Raw genomic sequence first — 13,365 nt, 5'->3', positions numbered from 1 at the left:
TACAGGGGGATTCAGCCAGGACGCGTTGTGCCAGCTCTGCGCTCCAGACCTCCAGTGCGCCTCCACGGCCCAGCATATCCTGCGCCGGCTCTACGTACTATGCCTCCAGTGCGCCTTCATAGCGCATATAAAATAAAAAATATATTCCAAAACATCAACCTGTTTGCATCAAAGCAGTAAAGTCATACTGCAAAGAATGTGGCAAAGCAATTCACTTTTTGTGCTGAATAAAAAGTATTTTGTTTGGGGCAAATCCAGTACATCACATTACTGAGTACCACTCTCCATATTTTCAAGCATAGTGGTGGCTGCATCATGTTATGGGTATGCTTGTCACAGACAAGGACTATGGATTTCTTTTAAATACAAATAAATGAAATATAGTTAAGCACAGGCAGAGTCCTAGAGAAATACCTGGTTCAGTCTGCTTTCCAACAGACACTGGAAGACACACTGACCTTTCAGCAGGACAATAACCTAAAACACAAGGCCAAATCTACCCTGGAGTTGCTTACCAAGAAAACAGTGAATGTTCCTGAGTGGTCAAGTTACAGACTGTACTTAAATCTACTTTGACTTAAATCTATGACAAGACCTGAAAATGCTTGTTTAAGAATGATCAACCATATTGACAGAACTTAAAGAATTTTGAAAATAATAAATGGGGAAATGTTGCACAATCCAGGTGTGGAAAGCTCTTAGAGACTTCCCCAGGATTACAGCTGTAATCACTGCCAAAAGGTGCTTCTACCAACTAGTGAATACTTAAGTGAAGGAGATATTTCTGTGTTTCATTTTCAATACATTTGCCAAAGAATCTAAAAACATGTTTCACTTTGTCATTATGGGTGTATTGTGTGTAGATTGGTGAGAACAATATATATTTAATACAGTTAGAATTTAGGCTGTAACACAACAGAATGTGGAATCAGTCAAGGGGTATGAATACTTTCTGCAGGCACTGTATGTGTAGGTAGCACATTTTATATTTTTAATACTGTATATCACAAACTGTTTCTACATATTGACTATTGAATTGGACACTCCAAACCGCATTTTGACATTGGGCTACTAAAAGTTAGGAAGCAGGGACAGCATAAATGTCAACTTATATTTTAGAAATATAAATGGAACTTTCAACATTAATTTCTAATAGTATTCTACTTTATTAGGTAAAAACTGCTGAATCAGTCCAAAAACATGCTGTGATTGATAACATGATTTTTAAAAATTTAACTAGGAAAGTCAGTTGATAACAAATTTGTGTTTACTATGACAGCCTAGAAACAGTGGGTTAACTGCCTTGTTCAAGGACAGAACGACAGCATTTTTACCTTGTCAGCTCAGGGATTTGATCTAGCAACCTTTCAGTTACTGGCCCAACACTAACCACTAGGCTACCTGCCGCCCATATCAGAAACCATGAAAACAGATTTGGCTTGACGACACATAACCCTCTTTGCTCCTCTTTCCATGCAAGTATATTAGGCTAGAATAGCAGTCCACCTTAGACACTTTGTGTTTCTGTTGGGGACTATGAAGACACGGGCCTGGTCCCAATACAACCACTACACACCCTTGCCATTAGCTCAGTTCTACAATGTTGTGGTACTCATTTCAACTAGTCGTGAGTCTTCCCTCCTGTAGACATCTGTATTGCCAACACACCCCTGTAGCACTGCACTCGGACGGCCCGTGAACTTTTACCCCACAACTTCCCTCCCCTCTGCACTGCATACTTTCCTTTTGGATTGATTTCAAGTGTCTTTGTGCCTTTTTGATTCCTCAAAACCACTGGATATACTTTAAACCCTTGTGTACATGGCTCCAGTCCGGTGATGTTGACCTAGGTTTTTCTAACCTGTTTGACCTTTGCCCCCTCCCCGTGCGTGCGATGTCGCCCCCTGCAGGTGAGCGAGGTGGAGGTGAACGGACAGATCGAGGCAGTGTGTGAGTCTGTTTTCAGTGAGATGGAGTCTCAAGCGGTGGATGCTCTGGACCTCCCCATGTCAGGCTGCTTCCGCATGCGCAGTCACAGCTATGTCCGGGCCATCGAGAAGGGCTGCTCCCAAGATGAGGAGGACAGGGTCACCATGGTGGGGGGAAACATGAGGGCTATCTCAGCCCCCCGGGCCACCACCACCGTCAGGACCATCCAGAGCAGCACAGGTCAGTCACACACACGCACGCACACACACGCAATAAAACTACAACTTCAGCTACCCTGTTTTTACCTTGACTTTACCCTGACTCTAAACTCTTAAAATACAGATGCAAGTTGGAACCAAATAAGGTTCATGAGTGCGATGCCATAGGGGAACCATTTTAGGGTCTCTCAAGAACCACAAATGGGATGGTTCTTTCCCCCCATGACTGTATTTGCCAGCAACAGTGATATGGCTGTTGCATTTATTCATTTTCAGCCGAATGCCCTTCACCAAGTGAGTTCCTAAGTGATCACGTCCTTCTTTTTAGGGCCTAGTTTAGACGCCACATTGTCCATATGCGCATATGTAATGTCTACGATGTATTATATATGTATGTAATGCATTATGTACAGTGTGCACTGCTACTGACTACTAATGTAAAGGGACAGTAATTGGATGAGCATTGCATGTGTTATTACACTGACAGCTTTGTCCACGCACTTTTAGAGTGCTATCCAGAACCTAAAATGGTTCTTTGGATTTCCTCATAGGAGAACCCTTTGTGGAACCATTTTTGGTTCCAGGAGGAACCCTTTTTGGATCCAGGTAGAACTCTTTTGGGTTCTGCTATGGGGACAGCCAAAGAACCCTTTTGGAACCCTTTTTTCTAAGCGTGTAGAGTACAGTACATGTTTAATACTGTAGACATGTCAACGGCAGGCAGAGGAGTTGTGATTGCAAAGGACACACACACACACACAGTACCCAGAGCCTCAGAACATCTCTTTATAAGTATTATAATACGTATGGCCTATTTTTCTTTGGCGTTACAATGTGATAAATATTAGATCCCCTCTGTGCAGAACGGAGTCTGTCTGTATCTCTGCTGGGACTACCTTTAAGAGCTCATTCCTGCTGATCAGGGTCTGTATGTGGACTCCTGGCCGGCCCTTATTTGAGCTCTCTGCCTCTCGTCCAGTAAAGCATTGAACTAGAACATTAGTGCATGGACTGCATGCAGTATTGATGTTGAGTGGTGTTGGCATTCCGAGTTAACTTTCTATTTTTGCGCCTCTATAAATTCCCCATCTTCTCTGACTTACATTGTAGCCATGCAGTGAGTCAGAGCCCGGGGGCATTCCTTTTTTCATGTTCCTCAGTGCCCCCCCCCCTCACTCCCTCTCCCCCTGTTTAATTATCCCGATTAAAAGGCAGTTCTTTCTTTCTTCCACACAGCCAACAAGGTTACAGTCAGCTAATTAAAATATTTAGTGCAAATTGTATGGCAAAGCGTGTTCAGTCAAGTTGAAGGTGCTCCTCGTGGTTCAGAACAAACATTCATTTAGTGCCATTAACAATTCTGCTCCGTTGATTCCCGGAGTTACGCTACCAAGGCTGCGGAGGATAAGGATTTATTTGACCCTCCGTTCTATTGAAGCCAGTGGGAAGAGTACGATGTAAGGGCATCCAGAGATTCGCCACCATCAAGTTTGTATAAAACAAACAGACAATAATATAGCCGGCGAGGAGGAAGAGGCATTTCATGTGTGTGTTTCTTGTTTGGCTAATATTGATCTCTGTCGGCACACCCTAGCCTCTAGGTTATATCCCAAATTGCACCCTGTTACCCACATAGTGCATTACTTCTGACCAGAGCCCTATGGGCCATGGCCAAAAGTAGTGCACTAAATATTAGATGTGCCATTTGGGACATACAACTCTCGTCACAGAGGAAGAGGAAGCGAGGGGAAAAGAGAATTCATCACATCAAGTGCTATTGGCAAGAACCCTACTGCTGGTGGGCCAGATGTCTGGGCTGGTCTGGGAGCAGGAGACAGATAAAACATGATCAAGCGGAGATGTCCTCTTAAGACGCACGCTTACGTGCACACACACACACACACACACACAGATAGAGTGAGCATACACACACACACCCTACTCCACACCGCACCCACACCCACACGCCTCTGACCCATATCTTAGGAGCAGCCTGGGAGTCGATCAATATTAATTTGCTGGGGATCTAAAGGTAATAGGTCCTGCCCTAGACAGCCGTCCACATATGGTTGGTAGCTGGGGGCGGAGGGATGGCTATTGTCAGCAGCAACAGCTGTTAGCCATTTCATTCACATCAATTTAGGGGAGTCAGATTGAGACATGTGATCATGTGATAACTGGAAATCTGAAGCAGAGTGAGTCTGCAGAGCTTAATGAAAAAGAGGCGTAGTTTGTTATCGACAAGAGCCATTGGTTTTAGCTGTGCTCGGTGCTTTGAAGTGTGTTTGATTGGTTCTGTGATCGTCAACTTTGATTGGCTGCGTGTCTCAGTCTGGGTGACCCCTGACCTTAATTCACTGCAGGGAATACTTGGTCGATCTCAGGTGATGATTATATCGAGAGAGAGAGAGAGATGTCAGTCATAACATTATTAAGCACTAAAAAGCCAGGCAGAGTACGGGATTGGCCCAGATTACTGTCATGGTGCTGGCACTTTGTAATTCATCACATCCTCACATCTCTCCTCCTGAGTCCTCGCTAACGCTAATGAATTCAATGGCACGCACGCACACACACGTGCACATACACACACAGGTTGCAGAGGGTGCCATGGTGTGAGGCAGCCCCTTGCAGGTTCAGATATGACACATATAGTACCAGTCAAAAGTTTGGACAGATTTATTTTGACTATGTTCTACATTGTAGAATAATAGTGAAGACATCAAAACTATGAAATAACATATAGGGATGTAGTAACCAAAAAAGTCTTCAACAAATCAAAATATATTTCATATTTTAGATTCTTCTAAGAAGCCACACTTTGCCTTGATGACAGCTTTGCACACTCTTGGCATTCTCTCAACCAGCTTCACCTGGAATGCTTCTCCAACTGTCTTGAAAGAGTTCCCACATATGCTGAGCACTTGGTGGCTGCTTTTCCTTCACTCTGTGGTCCAACTCATCCCAAACCAAGGTCATCTGATGTAGCACCCCATCACTCTCCTTGGTCAAATAGCCCTCACACAGTCTGGAGGTTTGTTGGGTCATTGTCCTAATGAAAAAGAAATGATAGTCCCACTAAGCGCAAACCAGATGGGATGGCGTATCGCTAAAGAGTGCTGTGGTAGCCATGCTGGTTAAGTATGTCTTGAATTCAAACTAAATCACCTCCTCCCCCATGCTGCACGGTGGGAACCACACATGCAGAGATCATCTGCTCACCTACACTGTCTCACAAAGACACTGCTGTTGGAACCACAAATCTTTCCACCGGTCTGATGTCCATTGCTCGTGTTTCTTGGCCCAAGCAAGTCTCTTCTTATTATTGATGTCCTTTAGTAGTGGTTTCTTTGCAGCAATTCAACCACAAAGGCCTGATTCACGCAGTCTCCTCTGAACAGTTGATGTTGAGATGCGTCTGTTACTTGAACTCAGTGAAGCATTTATTTGGGCTGCAATTTCTGAGGCTGGTAACTCTAATGAATTTATCCTCTGCAGCAGAAGTAACTCTGGGTCTTCCTTTCCTGTGACAGTCCTCGTGCGAGCCAGTTTCATCATAATGCTTGATGGTTTTTGCAACTGCACTTGAAGAAACTTTCAAAGTTCTTGAAATGTTCCTCATTGACTGACTTCATGTCTTAAAGTAATGATGGACTGTTGTTTCTCTTTGCTTATTTGAGCTGCTCTTGCCATATCATGGACTTGGTATTTTAACAAATAGGGCTATCTTCTATACCACCCCTACCTTGTCACAACACAACTGATTTGCTCAAACGCATTTAGGAGGAAATAAATTCCACAAATTAACTTTAAACAAGGCACACCTGTTAATTGAAATGCATTCCAGGTGACTACCTCATGAAGCTGGTTGAGAGAATGCCAAGAGTGTACAAAGCTGTCATCATCAAGGCAAAGGGTGGCTACTTTGAATAATCTCAAATATAAAATATATTTAGATTTGTTTAACACTTTTTTGGTTACTACATGATTCCATATGTGTTATTTCATAGTTTTGATGTCTTCACTATCATTCTACGATGTAGAAAATAGTCAAAATAAAGAAAAACCCTTGAATGAGTAGGTGTCCAAACTTTTCACCGGTACTGCATGTGTAGACTTCACTCCCTACTGAATTAGAAGAATAGTAAAAGGTGTTCAAAAATAAGCTGACCCATGTTCACACCATGCTGTTGTCAGAACACCTTCAGGCCGTAGAGTATAAAATACAGGTCACCAATTATAGTGCATTCGTGAACGTTTTCAGACCCCTTGACTTTTTCCACATTACAGCTTTAGTCCAAAATTGATTACAATGATGTTGCTTTTCATCAATTAACACACCATGCCACATAATGGCAAAGCAAATACAGTTTTTATTTTATTTTAGCAAATGTATGAAAAATTATAAACGGAAATATCACATTTACATAAGTATTCATACCCTTTACTCAGTACTATGTTGAAGCACCTTTGGCAGAGATTACAGCCTCAAGTATTTTTGGGTATGACACTACAAGCTTGGCACACCTATATTTGGGGAGATTCTCCCATTGTTCTCTGCAGATCCTCTCAAGCTCTGTCAGGTTGGAAGGGGAGAGTTGCTGCACAGCTATTTTCACGTCTTTCCAGAGATGTTCGATCGGATTCAAGTCCAGGCTCTGGCTGGGCCACTCAAGGACATTCAGAGACTTGTCCCGAAACCTCTCCTGTATTATTTTGGCTGTGTGCTTAGGGTTGTTGTCCTGTTGGACGGTGAACCTTCGCCCCAATCTGAGGTCCTGAGCACTCTTTAGCGAGTTTTCATCAAGGATATCTCTGTACTTTGCTCTGTTCATCTTTCCCTTGATCCTGACTAGTCTCCCTGTCCCCGACGCTGAAAAACATCCCCACATATGGTGCTGCCACCATCATGCTTCACCGTAGAGACAGTGCCAGGTTTCCTCCTGTGGCTTCCGAGTGCTGCAGAGATATTTGTCCTGGAAGGTTCTCCCATCTCCACAGAGAAACTCTGGAGCTCTGTCAGAGTGACCATCGGGCTCTTGGTCACCTCCCTGACCAAGGCAATTCTCTCCTGATTGCTCAGTTTAGCTGGGCGGCCAGCTCTAGGAAGAGTCTTGGTGGTTCCAAACATCTTCCATTTAAGAATGATGGAGGCCACTGTGTACTTGGGGACCATCAATGCTGCAGACATTTTTTGTACCCTTCCCCAGATCTGTGCCTTCGACCTCATGGCTTGGTTTTTTTCTCTGACTGGCACGGTAAACTGTGGGACCTTATATAGACAGGTGTGTGCCTTTCCAAATCATGTCCAATCAACTGAATTTATCGCAGGTGGACTCCAATCAAGTTGTATAAACATCTTAAGGATGATCAATGGAAACAGGATGCACCTCAATGTATTTCTATTTTTCATTTTTAATACATTGACCAAAATAAAATAAACTGTTTTCGCTTTGTCATCATTAGGTATTGTGTCAAGATTGATGAGGATTTTCTTTTAAATGTAATCCATTTTAGAATAAGTCCCTACAGTATGTTGAGTAAAACTAATGAATGAGGCCAAATTTGACATAAAATTAAAACTGTATTCCAACACAAGGAGTCTGTTCTATTTCCAACAAAATATGTCAGTTAGAAGGGCAGCAGCCTAGGTTATATCACATGTTGTGTCACAAATGGCACCCTATTCCCTATATAGAGTGCACTGTTTCAGAGCCCTATGGGTGCCATTTGGGATGCAGAGGTGTCTCTCAATGTCATTCTGTTAAATTACAGGATTAGGTAGCAGGACAGTCTTTCTCCCTCATTCAGTCTTTTAGACAGAAGCACACAGACACTCACGTAGAGGCAAAATACAATTTATTTATCTCATGCTCCCTCTCTCTCTCTCGCTCTCTTCCTCTCATCCTGAGTGCTGTGAGCAGACAGTAAGCAAACATCACATTGACATCACGTGCCTTTCAGGTGCTGAATGACAGGTTTGAATAATTATTTTCCGGACATATAAAATCCATCTTATACGAACGTTGAAAATACATATTTGCTGGATTATTGTCAAATGTTTCTTCTGGAATTTGAAATCAGATGCATTTTAGGTGCTGAACGAAAAGGTAAAAATACGTATTTTCCAGACGTTGAAAATGTAATTTACAGACATTTAAAATACACATTTTTTGGGTCATTGATTTTATGGCCCAATTTCAACTGCTATACATGTTCAATTAAGTCGTTTTTGACACCTCTTAATAGGAAAGAGGGGCCAACAAAATATGTATACATTCTCCTATCTATCACATGCACTTATTTAACTACGTCAGAACCTTTCAAACGGGCAGCAATTATGTACAAACTTGCATAACACGCTGAATAAACCAGCAAACCACTTCAACTACAGCAACGTTCCGAGTAACAGTTACAGGTTTTTGTTTTCTTGCTATGACTGTGATATGTTGTTGTTTATCTGCCTTGAATTAATTGACTGTAAGTCACTCTGGATAAGAGTGTCTGCTGAATGACCAAAATGTAAATGTTAAAAACAAACATTTGGGTATTGTTCTAATGAGCTCCGCCCCCAAACAAGTACAAATGTGGCCGGCGAAAGGTTCAGCTCCACATCTGAACGAATCATAGACATCCAGGCTATGTTTCACAAGTTTGAACATCACAGTGCATTATGGCACAGTTTGTACTGTGGAACACAGAAGACTACAGTACAATACGGTGTGGTACGGGACATAGTTTTATTCAGAAGAGTACAGTACAGTATAGTTTAATTCAGCAGACCACAATGAAGTAGAGTTTCTTTCAGTAGAGGAGAGTACAGTAGAACAGCGATTCTCAACTGGTGGGTTGCTACCCAAATTTGGGTAGCGGGAGGTTTTGAATGTGTCTCGGGTGTCTGAATAAAAATATATATAATTATAAAGAAATACTCCAGTCTGAATTTAAACAACTTAAACCAGGTTGAAAGTGTGTAGAAATTATAATGAACTTACATTTGTAAATAATAGGCGAAAAAATGTATTATTGACAATGAAAGAGGTGTGAATGTTGTTCCCTTGTCATATAATTGCTACATTTACTATCAGTATAGCATTAAAAATTGTATCCAGATTTTATTTTGCAAACTATTTTTCACGATGCAGAGACGACCTGGTTCAATTTGGTTCAAAACTAGTTGAGAACCACTGCAGTAGAGTACAGTAGAGTTTAATTCAGTAAAATAAAGTACAGTACTGTTCAGTAGAGTACAGAACATTACATGAAAGTTAGGTACAATACAGTACACTATACTTTACTTTTCTTTACTGTACTGTGTACTGTAATGTACTGTACTCTGATGTGATCCAGTGTACTGTACTGTGCTGTTAACATAGATGTATATGATTGGTTCAGATTTGGATTGGACCAAAAACCAACGTCTGTGGACGTAGAAATCTAGACGGGTCCGGACCACACCAGAAAAAAACATGTCCAATGCTTATGTGGGAATAATGTTATTTTTGGAAGGTTATAGAAGGAAAAGAGCACCCACACATGTTATTTTCAGTAAATATCAGTTAATACAACATCCCTGAGCAGTCAGTTAATTTGACCGTGACATGATGACCATAACACACATGCACATAGTTTGCACACACTAAGGCTCAGCCACACAGAGACTCAAATTGTATATGCAGTCAAACTTTTTTGCTTTTTGTCCGTCGATAGTCAAGTCGACTAAACTCAAGTCAGCTATTTTCGAACTAACTGGGTACAAAGACGGACAATTCGTACACGGAAAATCCATGCGCCTGTCAACCGATGACCCCCATTTGAAAAACCGTTGGCTCACACAAAATCTCTGTCATCATAACAGAAGTAATGGACCATTCACTCTTTTTAATACCCTCTTCCTCCTCTGAGAATGATTCCAGAGGAAAACCATCCAGGAGAAGGAAGAGAAGCAGACGTGATGGAAACCTCTCAAACACACAGACACAATGACATACACGAAACACACAGACTCACAGAAATATGGAACACAAAGCTTTGACATTTCATAAGCTGCCGGGAGGCATACCGAGGATGCATACCAAATTGCGTCCTATTCCTTTTATAGTGCACTACTTTTGACCAGGGCCGGTCAGTAATAGCAGGTATAGTTTCCTGCCTCACAAATACCAGCATATTTCCTATGTCGTGCACTGCTTTTGACCAGGGCCCATAGAGCTCTGGTCAAAAATGTGAATAGGGTGCCATTTGGGATGCAAACCTGGCCCGGGATAAGAATGTTGGTCCTGACATCAGCTCCTTAATAAAGCTGTGGTGAATCTTCTCCTTAAGCTGCGGAAAATCCATACCAATCGGGTAATGTGAGGATGATCTAAACCGCATTAAACCCCCGTCTCCTTCTACACTGGGTTGCCTCCAGTCAAATCTTACACCATGTACATCCTACATCCATCTCCACTGATCCTCTGAGTCCCAAATGGCACCCTATACCCTACATAGTGCACTACTTTTGACCAGAGCCCTATTAACCTTCTTCAAAAGTAGGGCACTGTATAAGGTATTGGGTGTTGTTTGGGACACAGTCCTGTTCTTCTGTGTAATCTGGTGGTTTTCCTACTTTGTTTTTCTACTTTGTTACGGAGCCACAACAGTAATTTGAAGCGTAAAATTGCCCATTCTTTTACTGAGAGGTGACCTTCAATCAAAGCTACTTTTGCATACAGGTCTAAAGTTAAGGAAATGTGCCACGGTGTATCCATCCGTCTGTATCTCTTTCTGTATCTCACTGTCCCCCTCCCTACTCTCTCTACTGTTTACCTCTACCCCTCTCTCTCTCACTGCTGTTTAATCCTCTCCTCTAATCCTCTGCTTTCCACCGTTAATTATCGCCTCTCGTTTTCTCAGCAACCTCTGTTTTCCAGGCTGATACTGTGAGATTGTGTGGAACGAGCTGTAGGCCTCGGTTTCATCTCAAATGGCACCCTATTCCCTGTTATGTGCACTACTTTTCAACAGGGCCGTGCTCAAAAGCAGTGCACTATATGTGAAATAGGGTGCTATTTGGGACACACAGCCTGTGACTCATTCACACTGTTTTCCTCCACTGGTTCAATAAGAGAAACGTCTTGCTGATTCTTTTTATTGAACTACTATGGGATTCCTGTGGCCTTGAATTAGTCAGGGGCTCTATGCTGTAGAAAATGGTGAACAACTGAAAGAGAGCTAGTTTGTGACATTTCATAGCCGGACAATGTTCAGAACTTTTAAATAAATGGTAGGTAGATTTTGTATAATTTCAGCCAGTAGGTCTAAAAGCAAGCAGGCGTTGCATGTACCGGTGTGCATGTACCGGTGTGCATGTACCGGTGTGCATGTACCTGTGTGCATGTACCGGTGTGCATGTACCAGTGTGCATGTACCAGTGTGCATGTACCAGTGTGCATGTACCAGTGTGCATGTGTCCTGTGTGCATGTGTCCTGTGTGCATGTGTCCTGTGTGTGCCGTGCATGTGGGCCTGCTTATGTTCTAACATGTCCACATTGGCACGATGTGGGCCCAATGCAGGTGAAGACATGTAGGCTGCCCACATTGGCCCCAAGGCATGCCTCACATCAACTGAAATAAGCCCACCATTCTGGATCAGCTGATAAATATATATACACTGCTCAAAAAAATAAAGGGAACACTAAAATAACACATCCTAGATCTGAATGAATAAAATATTCTTACGAAATACTTTTTTCTTTACATAGTTGAATATGCTGACACACAAAAATTATCAATGGAAATCAAATGTATCAACCTATGAAGGTCTGGATTTGGAGTCACACTCAAAATTAAAGTGGAAAACCACACTACAGGCTGATCCAACGTTGATGTAATGTCCTTAAAACAAGTCAAAATGAGGCTCAGTAGTGTGTGTGGCCTCCACGTGCCTGTATGACCTCCCTACAACGCCTTGGCATGCTCCTGATGAGGTGATGGATGGTCTCCTGAGGGATCTCCTCCCAGACCTGGACTAAAGCATCCGCCAACCCCTGGACAGTCTGTGGTGCAATGTGGCGTTGGTGGATGGAGCGAGACATGATGTCCCAGATGTGCTCAATTGGATTCAGGTCTGGGGAACGTGTCCAGAGGGGAACGGGGAACGGGCGGGCCAGTCCATAGCATCAATACCTTTCTCTTGCAGGAACTGCTGACAAACTCCAGCCACATGAGGTCTAGTATTGTCTTGCATTAGGAGGAACCCAGGGCCAACCGCACCAGCATATGGTCTCACAAGGGGGTCTGAGGATCTCATCTCGGTACCTAATGGCAGTCAGGCTACCTCTGGCTTTCATCTGTGAAGAGCACAGGGCGCCAGTGAAGAATTTGCCGATATTTGTGTTCTCTGGCAAATGCCAAACGTCCTGCACGGTGTTGGGCTGTAAGCACAACCCCCACCTGTGGACGTCGGGCCCTCATACCACCCTCATTGAGTCTGTTTCTGACCGTTTGAGCAGACACATGCATATTTGTGGCCTGCTGGAGGTAATTTTGTAGGGCTCTGGCAGTGCTCCTCCTGCTCCTCCTTGCACAAAGGTGGAGGTAGCGGTCCTGCTGCTGGGTTGTTGCCCTCCTACGGCCTCCTCCACGTCTCCTAATGTACTGGCCTGTTTCCTGGTAGCGCCTTCATGCTCTGGACACTACGCTGAGACACAGCAAACCTTCTTGCCACAGCTCGCATTGATGTGCCATCCTGGATGAGCTGCACTACCTGAGCCACTTGTGTGGGTTGTAGACTCCATCTCATGCTACCACTAGAGTGAAAGCACTGCCAGCATTCAAAAGTGACCAGTAAGCATAGGAACTGAGAAGTGGTCACCACCTGCAGAACCACTCCTTTATCGGGGGTGTCTTGCTAATTACCTATAATTTCCACCTGTTGTCTATTCCATTTGCACAACAACATGTGAAATGTATTGTCAATCAGTGTTGCTTCCTAAGTGGACAGTTTGAGTTCCCAGTAGTGTGATTGACTTGGAGTTACATTGTGTTGTTTAACTCTTGATACTACCCATCCCGGGATCCGGGATCGTGAATAAAGCCTCAGGCTCATTAGCATAACGCAACATTAACGATTTCTGAAAATCGCAAATGAAATGAAAATAATATGCCTGCTCTCAAGCTTAACCTTTTCTTAACAACACTGTCATCTCAGATTTTCAAAATATGCTTTTGAAC

General features: G+C 43.0%; 1 protein-coding gene across 2 annotated transcripts in view; it reads left to right on the top strand.

Annotated features, from left to right (window-relative positions):
* Positions 1–13,365, top strand: part of LOC135522592 (disks large-associated protein 1-like) — a 238,898-nt gene that overhangs the window by 172,352 nt on the left and 53,181 nt on the right. For both annotated transcript variants that reach the window (XM_064949012.1, XM_064949011.1), the window contains exon 6: positions 1,911–2,169. In XM_064949012.1, coding sequence (XP_064805084.1) covers positions 1,911–2,169 — 259 coding nt within the window. The remainder of the gene's footprint in view (positions 1–1,910; positions 2,170–13,365) is intronic.

The sequence above is a fragment of the Oncorhynchus masou genome, chromosome 30 (assembly GCF_036934945.1).
Source record: "Oncorhynchus masou masou isolate Uvic2021 chromosome 30, UVic_Omas_1.1, whole genome shotgun sequence".
Classification (NCBI taxonomy): Eukaryota; Metazoa; Chordata; class Actinopteri; order Salmoniformes; family Salmonidae; genus Oncorhynchus; species Oncorhynchus masou.
Note: the sequence above shows the minus strand (reverse complement) of the source record. Positions and strands in the feature narration are given on the sequence as shown.